The sequence below is a fragment of the Salvelinus namaycush genome, chromosome 8 (assembly GCF_016432855.1).
Source record: "Salvelinus namaycush isolate Seneca chromosome 8, SaNama_1.0, whole genome shotgun sequence".
Classification (NCBI taxonomy): domain Eukaryota; kingdom Metazoa; phylum Chordata; class Actinopteri; order Salmoniformes; family Salmonidae; genus Salvelinus; species Salvelinus namaycush.
This window is the reverse complement of record NC_052314.1, coordinates 43,593,084-43,609,751: the sequence shown is the minus strand read 5'-3', so window position 1 is coordinate 43,609,751 and position 16,668 is coordinate 43,593,084. Positions and strand designations below refer to the sequence as shown.

The window sequence follows — 16,668 nt, the reverse complement described above, 5'->3', positions numbered from 1 at the left end:
AAAAGTATCTATATCCACAGTAAAACGAGTCCTATATCGACATAACCTGAAAGGCCGCTCAGCAAGGAAGAAGCCACTGCTCCAAAACCGCCATAAAAAAGAAACTGAAACTGCACATGGGGACAAAGATCGTACTTTTTTGAGAAATGTCCTCTGGTTTGATGAAACAAAAATAGAACTGTTTGGCCATGATGACCATCGTTATGCTTGGAGGAAAAAGGGGGAGGCTTGCAAGCCGAAGAACACCATCCCAACCCGTGAAGCACGGGGGTGGCAGCATCATGTTGTGGGGGTGCTTTGCTGCAGGAGGGACTGGTGCACTTCACAAAATAGACGGCATCATGAGGCAGGAAAATTATTAATTATAATTTTCCATAATTTGTACAATCCCCAAGCCTCTACCTCCTTAATCACATGCCAAATATTATGCTTGACTCAGACAAGACAAGATTGCTGATAACTATTTCATACTTTGCAAAGAAATGTATTTTTGTGTGTTGGAAAATGAAAACCCACCTGCTTTTCAATTGTGGTTAAAACAAGTTGACAATGGACTGACAGAGTCGCGGTCCCACATTCTTGAAAGTATGGTCTCCTTACTGTCCTTTATTGGAAAAACTTTTAAAAGGTATCCTTGTTTCATAGAAAGAGAGGGAAAGGGAAAGAAATGACAAAATAACAATAATTGTACTAGTTGATCCTACAATCTCTGAAAATGTAACTGTATTCTGATATTGTATCTGCTGCTATTTGTCTCCAATTTATAATGCTAACTGTACATTAACTGCATTTCCTGCTGATAATTGTACCTGCTGCTACTTGGTATTTGATTTGGTTTTATTATTTATATATAATGTATGTTATCTTGTTATCTTTCTATTATTATTATATATATATATATATATGATTTTTTTTGTCTTTATAATTGTATGACATTTAAAAAAAAAATACAAATAATGATTGTCTGAAGCCTGCATTTCCCAATCATAATTTAGTTCACCCAAGAATGAGGTTGTGACTGAGTAAAATGAATGATCTTCCAGATAGACTGTTTCTGTGTTACTGTAGGTCTGTGAGGATGGGTTAGTATATTCTTCTCTCTTCTGTTGATATTTTACATTTACATTTTAGTAATTTAGCAGACGCTCTTATCCAGAGCGACTTAGTGCGTTCATTTTAAAATAGCTAGTTAAGACCACCGCATATCACAGTCATAGCAAGTACATTTTCCCTCAAAGTAGTTATCAGCAAAGTCAGTGCTAGTAGGAGAGAATTGATGGCTCAGGTAGACCACACCTGCCAATAAACTCAATGTCACAACCTAATAACGCACAACATCTGCCATGGGTCTGATTTGGAGGAATGGTTTTTGGTTTAAAATGTCTGTGTAGGGTTAGAACTATCTGCTTTTACAAAAATAAAACCCAAGTCTTATTTGACACACTAACAAATACTCTTGTCATACCTTCGTATACTGGTCATACAGTGCATTCGGAAAGTATTCAGACCCCTTGACTTTTTCCACATTTAGTTTCCCACCCCCTCATTAATCTAAACACAATACCCCATAATGACAAAGAAAAATCAGGGTTCTATACATTTTTGCACAGGGAATCTTGTTTATCATGGTCTGAGAGTCCTTTAGGTGCCTTTTGGCAAACTCCAAGCAGGTTGTCATGTGCCTTTTTCTGAGGAGTGGCTTCCGTCTGGCCGATCTACCATAAAGGCCTAGTTGGTCGAGTGCTGCAGAGATGGTTGTCCTTCTGGAAGGTTCTCCCATCTCCACAGAGGAACTCTGGAACTGAGTCAGAGTTACCATCGGGTTCTTGGTCACCTCCCTGACCAAGGCACTTCTCCCCCGATTGCTCAGTTTGGCCGGGCGGCCAGCTCTAGGAAGAGTCTTGGTGGTTCCAAACTTCTTCCATCTAAGAATGATGGAGGTCACTTTGTTCTTGGGGACCTTCAATACTGCAGAAATATTTTGGTACCCTTCCCCATATCTGTGCCTCAACACAATCCTGTGTCCGAGCTCTACGGACAATTCCTTTCGACCTCATGGTTTGGTTTTTGCTCTGACATACACTGTCAACTGTGGGACCTTATATATAGACAGGTTTGTGCCTTTCCAAATCATGTCCAATCAATTGAATTTACCACAGGTGGACTCTAACCAAGTTGTATAAACATCTCAAGGATGATCAATGGAAACAGGATGCACCTGAGCTCAATTTCAAGTCTCATATTAACGAGTCTGAATACTTTTGTAGATTTTTCTGTTGTTAATGTCTAATACATTTGCGAACATTTCTAAAAAACTTTCACATTGTCATTATGGGGTATTGTGTGTACATTGATGTAGATTTGATTTGATTTGATCCATTTTAGAATAAGGCTGTAACGTAACAAAATGTGGTAAAAGTCAAGGGGTCTGAATGCACTGTACATTCTTTGTGATGGTCAGTTGACTTATTGGTTAACGTTGCCAGGTTGTTTGCTGCCCCTGCCGTAGGGGAGTAGGCTCATAAGGAAGGGTGGATGTTGAGTGCAGCGTAATCTAGAACATTTTTGTGCAGATTTTTCACAAAACATGGAAAGAGACTCTTTTGTCTCTGAAGTAGCAGGTTTTGAATGCAGTCTGGGGCCCAGCTGCCCAGCCCAACTACCTCTGCCTCTCAGATTGGGGTGGGTGTGGAAAATAGACACACATACTCTCTATCACTATGTGTATGTGTCTGTCTTTCTTACTCGCGCCCTCTCTTTCTGTCCCTCCCCACTCTCTCTTTCTTTCTCATCACCCCTCCCAGTTCCTGAGGGATTTGTCACCGTTTTTCTTGCTGAATCACTTGCAGGCCCTGAGGGATTGGTTAGGGCTCAAGACACTCACCTCTCACTCTTCCTGTGGCAACCCCTCCACTCAGCCCCTCGCCGTAAAACGGAACTGGTTGCGTGATCAGCCTCAGTGTGACTGGCAGGAGGTGGAGGGTTTAGCTAAAACCCTACACACTAGGTAAACCATTCAGTTTCCTTCCTTGATTAAAGCTGTGAACAGACCCCAGACCTTCATCTCTCTCTCTCTCTCTTTCTCTCTCTCTCCATTGTTACTCTCCATTCCTCTCCCCCTGGTGATACCGCTCCACTCCTCTCTGGTGCTCCACACCTCTACTTCTCTCCATTCCTCCTCATCCTGTGTGGTAGGGCAGATGTGCTCCATAGGTTTTGCGCGGTCGTTGGGCTTTGCCCTTCTGCCCCTGGCTGTGTGCTGTATCATGGCCAACATCCTGCTGTTCTTCCCTGGAGGAGAGATCCAGTATGTCCAACAGGAGAGACTGTCCAGGCTGATCTGGTTCATGATGGGAATCGGAGGGGGAGGTGTGTTGGTGAGTAGCTATATGTTACTCTATTGCTACTACACAGGCTACAGTAGTATTATCGAGTTGATGGTTTATGGGTCAGATTTACAGGCTGTTCAGGGAATGAATGGTAGATTAAAATATAAATATAAAGAGAACTTTCAGGGTCAAACCAGTTGGTCTTGTAACAGTTAGTCTTGTGTATATATATTATTTTGGTCTTGTATTTCCTTTCTGATAATAACAGGTGGTAATCTGACACAGGTGCAAACACTGACAATGAATTTATCTTGTGCTGTTTTTGTAAGAGGGCAGTTTGAGTGTGTGGCTAATCTGTATCCTGTATGTGTGTGTGTTTACCTTTCGGATAATGGGGACTTGCCTCATGGCTGTTTTCCTTACTGTGGAGATACTATAGGAGACAAAGGAAAACGGTTGTCAGCTCTTCCTCCGACATGCTACCCCAGGAGTTTTACTTTCTTCTTTTGGAGGATTTTTCCAGAAACCCATTGTAGGAATTAGCCACCATTTTATGAAAATGCTCTACGGACCATATTTTTGTTATTCAGCGATGGTTGTACAGTACAGTGCTACAACCACAGAGCTCTTGATTGATCGGATTGATTAGATAATTCAATGTTCGCATTTAACATCGCACACACAACAAATTATTGAAGATAAAAACACGATAATGCCTGTAGGCTTATTTACATTGTGGTCCACATTTCACAGTGAGATACTGGGCAAGACTGACACTTTAGATGCACTCAACGTAACTAAAATCAACACATAGCAGTCTCGAGGATATTGTTTTATATAGATGGTATACACTGAAATGTCATACTGTGACAGACCCTGAGATCTCCCGAATTGTGTGTCTCTGTAGATGTTCCTGCCTGCTGGAGTGTTCATCAGCCTGGGGAAGTGTACAGGCTGCTGTTGGAATGAAAGCTTCATGGTGAGGACTGATGCTTTGGTTACTTATTGTGATTTCAGCCAGTGATTCTATTACTGTGCAAAAAGCAACGGTGACAGGTCCGCCTTGATGTGTTCTTCAGCTCAGGTTTTTTTGTTTGTTTTTGTTGTAAACCGTCAAAGTAGGTTAGTGGATGTTATTTGGTTTGTTACACAAGGCTTTGATCCTATTAATAAAAGTACAGATGGTACAAAGGACTATTCTAACACTGTGAGGGACTATGCTAAGCTAAGACTCATGAAAGGTAGGCTATGCCTAGCTAATCATACAAAGGGGCCATTGTAACACTATTAGGGGGTACACTATGTGAAGGATATGTGAAGGAGGCTTCACCATCAGGGAGTACAAAGCGTCTGGGCCAGGGAGAGGAGCTGAACCTTATCTGTGTATAAACCGGTTTGTAACAGTGATAAGCCAACATTTCTCCTCACACAACCACACACTACTCCCAGGGGGATTGTTATGCTGTTGATCTGGGATTAACAGGCAGGCTTGAACCGTGTGTGTGTGAGAGAGTTTTTTTTTTAAGGATAGAGAGTTTGTGAGTGTGTATATTTATATACTAATGTACAGTATGTGTATTATATAGATGTGTGGGTCGGTAATGGCAGCTCTAGTGGGTCTGGCCGGCTCGGGATACTGTTTCATCATCTCAGCCATGGCCATGTTGGAGGGACCTCAGTGCTTCACTGCTCTGGGATGGTCTTATCCCTTCGCCAATGAGGGAGGAAGGTTAGTTTCACCCTCTTCTCACAGGAAATGCTAATTGTTCTGGAAATATTCTAGCTATGTAGGTTTCTTTTAGGTGCCAAAATGCATTTGAAACAAATCCTCTGTGAGTGTGTGTGTCTGTGTTGTTCTGTTTTTGATTTGGAGTTAATTTTCTGTTGTGTGTGTGTGTGTCCATTACCTATTGTGTGTGTGTGTGCGTTATGAAATAACATCCTGTCGAGTGAGTCACAGCTTCTTAACCCTATTTAATATCAAACTGCAATACAGACGGCAATATACACAACTTTAATTGAATTTCCCTCTTTCTGTGTCTGTCCACAGGTACCTAATGGAGAAGGACACGTGGTCTAAGTGCCTGCAGCCTGTCAGCGTTGTAGAGTGGAACGTGACCCTGATGTCTATCCTGCTGGGCCTCAGTGGGCTGGAGTTCATCATATGTGTCCTGCAGGTCATCAATGGGCTGGTGACAGCTGTCTGCAGACCCTGCTGCTACAAGCAGGACTACACCCTCAATGCCTAAACACACACATAGATGAGACACACACACACACACGCAGAGACACACACACACACACGCAGAGACACACACACACAGACACCTGCACACACACACAAAATTTGACACACACACATGTAAATTATACATACACACGCATGCATATAACATAAGATTGATGTGCATACACATGATATGACACATAAGACACATGCACACACATACGATACACGCCAGGAGCGTGTACAATGCCATCTGTTTAACATTGCTTTCCAAACACTCCTGGGGGCGCATCTCAATAGTCCAACTTCCTCTCCTCGTATCCTACATAGTCCCTGGGCCAGTTTCTAATCAGAAAGTGTGATTAATAAGCGAATGCTGTCTCATCCCTGTATGAGGGAGAGATACCTGTCTGAAAGTTCAGTTAATTTATAGTATTCATTTCAAAGCACTGTATTAGAAATACACTGAATGAATGTGTGTATAATACAGACCGGAACTGTAGTATTTTTTATGTCTTAAGTCTACATTTTACTAAAGCACAAAAGTATATATTTTTTTGTATGAGAGTTTTGTCTTTTGTATTACTGTTTTCATTTTCTGAAAATTGTTGTCTCGCAGATGCTAAATTGTTAAGGCCATTTTATATATTTAGTGCATTTGTCATATATTTTAGTGTTTGTGCTGCCTTAACTAAATACGTATTTTCCATTTTAATTGTTCTGATTATAATTTTTTGTAAACATACATTTGTCAACGCTGTATACTTTGATACGGGTTAACGGGTTGGTTGGTTAGCAACAAAACTGACACGTGCGCAACTATGGGGCAAAACAAACAGGGTTGGCTTAGATTGTTGAAAACATGTCAATTATATTTTGTCTCTAATGTTTATTGAAAACCTAAATATACTGAACAAAAATAAAAACGCCACATGTAAAGTGTTGGTCCCATGTTTCATGAGCTGAAATAAAAGATCCCAGAAATGTTCCATATGCACAAAAAGCTTATTTATCTCAGATTTTGGCAACAAATTTGTTTTCATCTATGTTAATCAGCATTTCTCCTTTGCCAAGACAATCCATCAACCTGACAAGTGTGGCACATCAAGAAGATAATTAAACAGCATGATCATTACACAGGTGCATCTTGTGCTTTGGACAATAAAATGCCACTAAATTGTGCAGTTTTGTTACACAACACAATGCCAGAGATGTCTCAAGGTTTTAGGGAGAGTGCAATTGGCATGCTGACTGCAGAAATGTCCACCAGAGCTGTTGCCAGAGAACTGAATGTTAATTTCTCTACCATAAGCCACCTCCAACATCGTTTTAGAGCATTTGACAGTAAGTCCAACTGGCCTCACAATCGCAGACCAGGTGTAACGAGGCCAGCCCAGGACCTCCACATCCGGCTTCTTCACCTGCGGGATTGTCTGAGACCAGCCTCCCGGACAGCTGATGAAACTGTGGGTTTGCACAACTGAAACATTTTTGCACAAACTGCCAGAAACGTCTCAGGGAAGCTCTTCTGCTTGCTCGTCGTCCTCTCCAGGGTCTTGACCTGACTGCAGTTCGGCGTTGTAACCGACTTCAGTGGGCAAATGCTCACCTTCGATGGCCACTGGCACGTTTGAGAATGGCTCTTCACAGAAGAATCCTGGTTTCAATTGTACCGAGGCAGATGGCAAACTGCGTGTTTGGTGTTGAGTGGTTTGCTGATGTCAACGTTTTGAACAGTGTGCCTCATGGTGGCGGTGGAGTTATGTTATGGGCAGGCATAACATTGACAACGAACACATTGTATTTTATCAATGGAAATTTTAATGCACAGAGATACCGTGACGAGATCCTGAGGCCCATTGTCATGCCATTCATCCACCGTCATCGCCTCATGTTTCAGCATGATAACCGTATGTCGCAAGGATCTGTACACAACTCCTGGAAGATGAAAATGTCCCAGTTCTTCCATGGCCTGCATACTCACCAGACATGTTACCCATTGAGCATGTTTAGCATGCTCTGGATCGATGTGTACGACACCGTGTTCCAGTTCCTGCCAATATCCAGCAACTTCGCACAGCTATTGAAGAGGAGTGGGATAACAATAAAGCTTCCTTTGTGGATATGGTTAGACAAAGTAACAAAGGGTAGAATGATGTACACGGTGGCCTGTGTGTGTGTGTGTGTGCGTGCGTGCGTGCAGCAGCAAAATAGACAATGTTACTACATAACGTTTGGGGTAAATAGGTAATGACTTTATCCCCAGGTCAAAGGTCAGAGGTCTGTGGATGTTTGTGTGTGGGGGTCTCACTTTGTGTTTGCATGAAAGTCAATGAGGTCACACTTCCTGTCTGTGATTGGCTGTGTGGACCCATCACCCCAGTATCTATAGGCTGTGTGTCTGTCCAAAAGTTTTCTGACTGACTGTGCCAAAATGGCAGCTCTCCAGCGATCCTCTTCCTTCTACTGGGATGTGCCACTACTGTGTCCTGTATCACACAGGAATATTTCATTGGAATTAAGGAGATCCAGTGGGATTATGGTCCAGCTGGGGAAAACAATCCTCATCAAAACGCTGAAGGAAGATGAGTAATTAAGTACAGCTCTAATTTACCTGTCATGTTTTGGGAAATTATAACACGAATGTGTAAGGAATTATTTGAACACAGAATTGCCCGTGTAGTCCAGCAGATAGATAAATAATTGTGCATTTTATGGTAAAATTATCAAACTTAGAACACAAACACTAGCTACTAGGAACATTTTATCTATTGGAGGCTGGGAAGAATGTCAGTCAACCAGATTTGGATTTCATGTTAGAAGAAAATAGGGTAAAATAATTACAAACAATATCAAAATTATTTGTATTGTTATCTACCCATTAACTAAACCCCACAGATAATATAAACAACTGAGTACAACAGTATGAGTCATAATACCCATCAAATCTAATGGTAAAACACAGAAATGGTTTCAATTGTTTTTTCTCTATTCATTTTTGCGTCAGGGATTTTAGAACTATATCAGTGTAGGCTTACCCTGGCATGACATTTTGATAACCACATTCGCCTGCAATCACCCTCCAAAAATGACTGTGGTTAGCTAGGTGCGTATGAAAACTTGTTAGATAACCACCAACTGTGGTTAAGTATACAACACACGTTACCTTCCTTACAAGTAAAAAGAAAACCAGTATAGGCTAGCATAACGACTGTGACCTTTTTATTGACAAGTTCAGTGAGCTAGCCAGCTACTTTTTCACGTGGTGACATGCTAGTTAGCGTTAGCCCACCAAATCAAATCAAAGTTTATTTGTCACGTGCATCGAATACAACAGGTGTAGACCTTACAGTGAAATACTTACTTACAGGCTCTAACCAATAGTGCAAAAAAAGGTATTAGGTGAACAATAGGTAAGTAAAGAAATAAAAACAACAGTAAAGAGACAGTGAAAAATAACAGTAGCCAGGCTATATATAGTAGCGAGGCTAGAAAAGTAGCGAGGCTACATGCAGACACCGGTTAGTCGGGCTGATTGAGGTAGTATGTACATGTAGATATGGTTAAAGTGACTATGCATATATGATGAACAGAGAGTAGCAGTAGCGTAAAAGAGGGGTTGGCGGGTGGTGGGGGACGTGACCCTGTGGATGGACAAGTCAGTAACTTTTGAAATGTGATACAACAATGAATTTGTAGATTTATCTGCGCATTATGTTTGTCGTGTTTGTGTATGGTTCTCATGACTTAAGATTGGGTGTTGAGGGACCACTTGTTACATTGTCCAAGGTGTGTTTGTGTTATGATAAACAATATGTTTTCTGTTCAGATAAAGATGGAATTACAGCTTTGAAAAAGAACTACCACTGACTAAATGTCTCTTTGTTTTCCAGTCCAACAGAAGTGCATCCCTCAGACAATTCTGTGCATGGACATCCTGTGCCAGTGTGAACAGAGCGCGAGCGTTCACTTGTGGAGACCACAGCACATCGAGCCTGTGGATGGACAGGTCAGTAACTCATCAAATATGATACAATATGGTGTAAAACATAGAATATGCAGATGCATCGACATTTCGACTTTATGTCCCCTTTTACCCATGTTTTAGACATGAGGAGTGACAAGCGGAACATCAGGCTCACCCCACGAGAAGCAGTGCATGATCAACACCACCCTCAGCAAGGAGATCTGCTCTCTCACCCTCTCACTCTGGGGGTAAGACATCATTTAAACATCACCAATATAAATTCCCACTGTGCCCATGATAAAATGCAATGTGAATTGTGTTGTACTACTGAATGAAACTGAGGAGATGCACTCAGACCAGCCTTTGTGATTGAACTTATGTTAACTACATTACTTTAGTTGGCTGCTTTGAGCAAAACTTGAATGTAATATAATCTATTCTAGGAGCCTATTGTTTGTGTGTGAGGATGCTCTTCACGGAAGCTGTAAGACCCTCGCTCCTTGATATAGAAATCCTTCGACTTCCCTGCCTCTTCAATGGTAAGGTCCCTTGCACCATAGGGACACTTGACCTCCACCACTGCTGTAGTGCACACCAGACCATCCGGTAAGGCACCCAGGATGCCTGACCCAAAGCACTGACTCCTGCACATCCTTCCCTGTAGCCATTTGAATGTCTTGATGCCCTCTTCTTAGTTATGTGCCCCACTTTACAGACAACACCCGATCCAACGACTGTGATTTGAGGACCATTTTTAGCAGCGACGGAGTAACCACTGCTCCATAATTGCTGGCCGTCAACTTCCCTCTCCTCATCAAATCAAAATCAAATCAAACTTTATTTGCCACATGCGCCAAATACAACAAGTGTAGACTTCACCGCGAAATGCTTACTTACAAGCCCTTAACCAACAGTGCAGTTCAAGAAGAAAATATTTACCAAGTAGGCTAAAATAAAAAGTAATAATAAAAAGTAACACAATAAGAATAACAATAACGAGGCTATATACAGGGGGCACCGGTACCGAGTCAGTGTGTGAGGATACAGGCTAGTTGAGGTAATCTGTACATGTAGGTGGGGGCGAAGTGACTATGCATAGGTAACAAACAAACAGTGAGTAGCAGCAGTGTACAAAAGTGGGGGGGGGTGTCAATGTAAATTGTCCGGTGGCGATTTTTATGAATTGGCTTGTGGGTAGAAGCTGTTGAGGAGCCTTTTGGTCCTAGACTTGGCGTTCCGGTACCGCTTGCCATGCGGTAGCAGAGAAAACAGTCTATAACTTGGGTGACTGGAGTCTCTCACAATTTTATGGGCTTTCCTCTGACACCGCCTATTATATGGGTCCTGGATGGCAGGAAGCTTGGCCCCAGTGATGTACTGGGCCGTTCGCACTACCCTCTGTAGCGCCTTACAGTCAGATCGCCGGTCTTTGTGAAACGCAGAGTAGGTGAATGGATAATCAAACCAAATTTTATTTGTCACATGCGCCGAATAGGTAGACCTTACAGTGAAATGCTTACTTACAAGCCCTTAACCAACAATGCAGTTCTAAGAAAATACAAAAAAAGTAACAAATAAAAATAACAAATAATTAAAGAGCAGCAGTAAAATAACAATAGCGAGGCTATATACAGGGGGTACCGGTACAGAGTCAATGTGCGGGGGCACCGGTTAATTGAGGTAATATGTACATGTAGGTAGAGTTATTAAAGTGACTATGATAGATAAGACTTGGCTCTCCGGTACTGCTTGACGTGCGGTAGCAGAGAGAACAGTCTATGACTAGGGTGGCTGGAGTCTTTGACAACTTTTACGGACTTCCTCTGACACCGCTTGGTATAGAGGTCCTGGATTGCAGGAAGCTTGGCCCCGGTGATGTACTGGGCAGTACGCACTACCCTCTGTAGTGCCTTGCGGTCGGAGGCCGTGCAGTTGCCATACCTGGTAGTGATGCAACCCGACAGGATGCTCTCGATGGTGCAGCTGTAAAACCTTTTGAGGATCTGAGGACCCATGCCAAATAATTTCAGTCTCCTGAGGGAGAATAGATTTTGTCATGCCCTCTTCACAACTGTCTTGGTGTGCTTGAACCATGTTAGTTTGTTGGTGATGTGGACTCCAAGGAACTTGAAGTTCTCAACCTGCTCCACTACAGCCCTGTCGATGAGAATGGGGGTGTGATCGGTCTTCCTTTTCCTGTAGTCCACAATCATCTCCTTTGTCTTGATCACTTTGAGGGAGAGGTTGTTGTCCTTGCACCACACGGTCAGGTCTCTGACCTCCTCCCTAAAGGCTGTCTCGTCGTTGTCAGTGATCAGGCCTACCACTGTTGTGTTGTCGGCAAACTTAACGATGGTGTTGGAGTCTTGCCTGGCCGTGCAGTCATGAGTGAACAGGGAGTACAGGAGGGAACTGAGCATGCACCCCTGAGGGGCCCCTGTGTTGAGAATCAGCGTGGCAGATGTGTTGTTACCTACCCTTACCACCTGGGGGCGCCCTTCAGGAAGTCCAGGACCCAGTTACAGAGGGAGGTGTTTAGTCCCAGGGTTTAAGCTTAGTGATGAGCTTTGAGGGCACCATGGTGTTGAACGCTGAGTTGCAGTCAATGACTAGTATTCTCACATAGGTGTTCCTTTTGTCCAAAGCAAATCAAATTTTATTGGTCACATACATGTGATTAGCAGATGTTATTGAGGGTGTAGCGAAATGCTTGTGCTTCTAGCTCCGACAGTACAGTAATATCTAACAAGTAATATCTAACAAATTACACAACATATACCCAATACACACAAATCTAAGTAGGAACGAATTAAGACTATATACATACGGATGAGCAATGTCAGAGCGGAACGGAATAAGATACAGTAGAATAGTATAGAATAGAGTATATACATATGAGATGAGTATTGCAAGATACGTAAACATTATTAAGTGAATGACATACCGTAGAATAGTATAGAAAACAATATATACATATGAGAAGAGTAATGCCAGATATGTAAACATTATTAACCTCTCTAGGGTATGTGGGACGGTAGCGTCTCACCTCGTCAACAGCCAGTGAAACTGCAGGGCGCCAAATTCAAAACAACAGAAATCCCATAATTAAAATTCCTCAAACATACATGTATTTTACACCATTTTAAAGATACACTTGTTGTAAATCCAGCCACAGTGTCCGATTTCAAATAGGCTTTACGACGAAAGCAAACCAAACGATTATGTTAGGTGAGTGAGTGCCTATTCACAGAAAAACACAGCCATTTTCGCAGCCAAAGAGAGGAGTCACAAAAAGCTAAAATATAGATAAAATTAATCACTAACCTTTGATGATCTTCATCAGATGACACTCATATGACTTCATGTTACACAATACATGTATGTTTTGTTCGGTAAAGTTCATATTTATATCCAAACATCTCAGTTTACATTGGCGCGTTATGTTCAGTAGTTCCAAAACATCCGGTGATTTTGCAGAGAGCCACATCAATTTACAGAAATAGTCATCATAAATGTTGATGAAAATACAAAGTGTTATACATGGAATTTTAGATCCACTTCTCCTTAATGCAACCGCTGTGTCAGATTTCAAAAAAACTTTACGGAAAAAGCAAACCATGCAATAATCTGAGTACGGCGCTCAGACGACAAATCAACCCAAAGAGATATCCGCCATGTTGGAATCAACATAAGTCAGAAATAGCATTATAAATATTCACTTACCTTTGATGATCTTCATCAGAATGCACTCTCAGGAATCCCAGTTCCACAATAAATGTTTGTTTTGTTTGATAATGTCCATCATTTATGTCCAAATACCTATGTCCAAATACCTCATGACGAGCAATCACTAGGTGCAGACGAAAAGTCAAAAAGTTCTGTTACAGTCCGTAGAACCATGTCAAACGGTGTATAGAATCAATCTTTAGGATGTTTTTAACATAAATCTTCAATAATGTTCCAACTGGAGAATTCCTTTGTCTTCAGAAATGCAATGGAACGCAAGCTAACTATCACGTGAACGCGCGTAGCCAGCTCGTGGCTCTCTTGCAGACCTCTGACTCATTCCCTCTCATTCGCCCCTCCTTCACAGTAGAAGCATCAAACAAGGTTCTAAAGACTGTTGACTTCTATTGGAAGCCTTAGGAAGTGCAATATGACCCCATAGACACTGTGTATTCGATAGGCAAAGAGTTGAAAAACTACAAACCTCAGATTTCCCATTTCCTGGTTGGATTTTTTCTCAGGTTTTTGCCTGCCATATGAGTTCTGTTATACTCACATACATCATTCAAACAGTTTAGAAACTTCAGAGTGTTTTCTATCCAAATCTACTAATTATATGCATATTCTAGCTTTTATGGCTGAGTAGCAGGCAGTTTAATTTGGGAACGCTTTTCATCCAAAATTCCAATGCTGCCCCCCCTACCCTAGAGAAGTTAAGCTGACAGTCCCCGATAAATCAAGCACTAGAAAAACTTTGTACTCTGTATGTTTACTTTACTTATTACCCATCATTTTATAAGTAAGAAGACAACAGCCTTCCAAACCGTTTTAGGACCATGTGAAGAATCTCTGTCGAAGAAGCTTGTATTTGCCTCCCTCTGGTGGTCGGCTTTATATCATATATCAATCAATCAATCAATTTTATTTTATTTTATATAGCCCTTCGTACATCAGCTAATATCTCGAAGTGCTGTACAGAAACCCAGCCTAAAACCCCAAACAGCTAGTAATGCAGGTGTAGAAGCACGGTGGCTAGGAAAAACTCCCTAGAAAGGCCAAAACCTAGGAAGAAACCTAGAGAGGAACCAGGCTATGAGGGGTGGCCAGTCCTCTTCTGGCTGTATAGATTTATATCACTTCACTGCAACCTCAAATTAAATTCAAATAAAATGTTATTGGTCACATACACATGGTTAGCAGATGTTAATGCGAGTGCAGCGAAATGCTTGTGCGTCTAGTTCCAACCGTGCAGTAATATCTAACAACTAATCTAACAATTTCACAACTAACTTATACACACACAAGTGTAAAGGAATGAATAAGAATATGTACATATAAATATATGGATGAGCGATGGCCGAACGTCATAGGCAAGATGCAGTAGACGGTATAGAGTACAGTATATACATATGAGATCAGTAATGTAGGGTATGTAAACATTATATAAAGTGGCATTGTTTAAATCCAATAGTTCTTCCCAGCTGTATATAATAAGACTTAAGATTTCCTGGGGTAACAGTGTAAGAAATAATACATACAAAAACAAAATACTGCAACCTTACGACAAAGGAGCGAGCAGGCGGATCTAAACACTTAACTTTCATTGCTCTACAATAAAGAATGTGACCTAAACACTTCCTTAAACCTAAAATAAATAATGAAGTAATTTTGTGTGGAAGTCAAACATTTGTTTTACGTCAGATGCAGACACATTGCATACGCTCAGAACGACAAAATCGAGACCTTTACATAGCCCTTCTATGTTAAACAACCCTAGTCACGCTGTTTAAAATGGCACAAATGTTGATTTAGACATTAACACATTTTTACTATCACTAATGTCATCATATGTTTGGTAAAGTAATATAGAAAGTGAAATATGTTGGGTAGATAGATGTTCCGAAAACAGATTGTAACTATATATGGATATATTATAAAGTATGAAATGGCTTATATATATTTTTTATCATAACATCATATTTGTATATGTTTTATTATACTTTTATTCTGTACTAGATCATATGGGTTGAAAAGTGTTTTTTTCCTAAGACATAAATAAACAATTCCAGGCGAAAACCAAAGGTCATAGCTTCTAGGTGGGGGTGGGGGGGGACAATAATACATTGATAAAATATTGCCCTCTTGCTAGATTGATGACTAAAGTCATAGCGAAACAGTGCAAAACGGCTGTCAGTTAAACTTAAGTGCTGCCTGTCTTCCCTGTACCCTACTTGATGTGTGCACTGCTGACTGCACATAAATTGCTGATGATTGTTGACACATCAACCAGCATTTATGGGGCAGGGCAATTTGTGACTTGTTTTGATAATCAGTGGCTGTATTGGAGGCGGAGTGGTCTCTCCTCTCCTAGGCAATCAGCAATTAGTAAATGGAGGCATGCTCTTCACCTCTACTAGGCAATTAGCAATTTGTGTTACTACTTCAGTCTCTCCTGGTTTCTAACTGTCGCCGAAAACAAAGACAGTTCTGCTGAGTTGCTTGAGGAAGGAAATAGAAGGCCCCTCTCACTTGAGTATCTTAGCAAGTTATTTTCTGATTCTCTTTTTGCTCTTTTGTAGCTTTGTCAACTATGTGTGTGTTTTCTATATCTGTTCACTCCTCTCCCAGTTGGCTTTACAGTCACTCCCCACCCCTTGGCTGCAACCCTTCTAATTTAGTGTACCCTGCGCATACAACCCATGTGGAATTCCGGGTCTCTGGCAGCGTTTGGAACTGACAATCTGCTGCAGAGAACGCAGAGTTCATCTCAGCCTATGCTGTCCTTCAGTCCCTTTTGGCCCTGACAGAGATGTGGATCAACTCAGAGAACACTGATACTCTCGCTGTTCTCTCATCTGACTACATTTTCTCAAAGTCCAAGAGCTTCTGGTCGTCGCGGTGGCAGCACACTAATTTCTCCTAACTGGAGATTTTCTATTTTCTCCCTCTCACCTGTCCATCTCCTTATTTGAATTCCATGCTGTCACTTGTCCATTCAAGCTTAACATTGTCATCTATCGCCCACCTGGTGCCTTTGGAGTGTTCCTCCATGAGCTTGGACACCTTGATACTATCATTTCCTGACGATGGCTCACCGTCCTTTGTACTTGGTTACTTCTACCTCCCGACATCTGCCTTCGAATCATTTCTTTCCCTCCTTGCTTCTTTTTGACCTCAACCTTTTCCAATCCCCTCCAACTCACAAGGCAGGCAATATGCTTCACCTCCTCTTTACTAGAGGCTGTTTGCCTACTAATCACACTGAAAACCCCCTCCAGGTCTCTGATCACTACTTTGTTTCTTGATTTGACCCTACACTCCTCCCTTTCTGCATCCTATGATTCACACTGTCCCCTTTCATCCTGGCCCGGCTCGGACTTAACCTCCTGCTTCGTGGCTGAGTGACTCATTGCGAGCTT

The 16,668-nt window shown here is 41.7% G+C and overlaps 1 protein-coding gene across 1 annotated transcript; it reads left to right on the top strand.

Annotated features, from left to right (window-relative positions):
- The first annotated feature begins 2,981 nt into the window (after positions 1-2,981).
- LOC120051926 (transmembrane 4 L6 family member 1-like) lies at positions 2,982-6,424 on the top strand. Its single transcript, XM_038998807.1, has 4 exons — positions 2,982-3,377; positions 4,237-4,308; positions 4,916-5,058; positions 5,380-6,424. Exons 1-4 carry the CDS (start codon positions 3,201-3,203, stop codon positions 5,576-5,578), a joined length of 591 nt encoding a protein of 196 aa, XP_038854735.1. The 5' UTR covers positions 2,982-3,200; the 3' UTR covers positions 5,579-6,424.
- The last annotated feature ends 10,244 nt before the right edge of the window (positions 6,425-16,668 follow it).

Coding starts and splice junctions, on each gene's coding strand:
- LOC120051926 (XM_038998807.1), top strand. CDS start 3,201: ATGTGCTCCATAGGTTTTGCGCGGTCGTTGGGCTTTGCCCTTCTGCCC. Junction 3,378..4,236: donor TCGGAGGGGGAGGTGTGTTG/GTGAGTAGCTAT, acceptor GTGTCTCTGTAG/ATGTTCCTGCCTGCTGGAGT. Junction 5,059..5,379: donor TTCGCCAATGAGGGAGGAAG/GTTAGTTTCACC, acceptor GTCTGTCCACAG/GTACCTAATGGAGAAGGACA.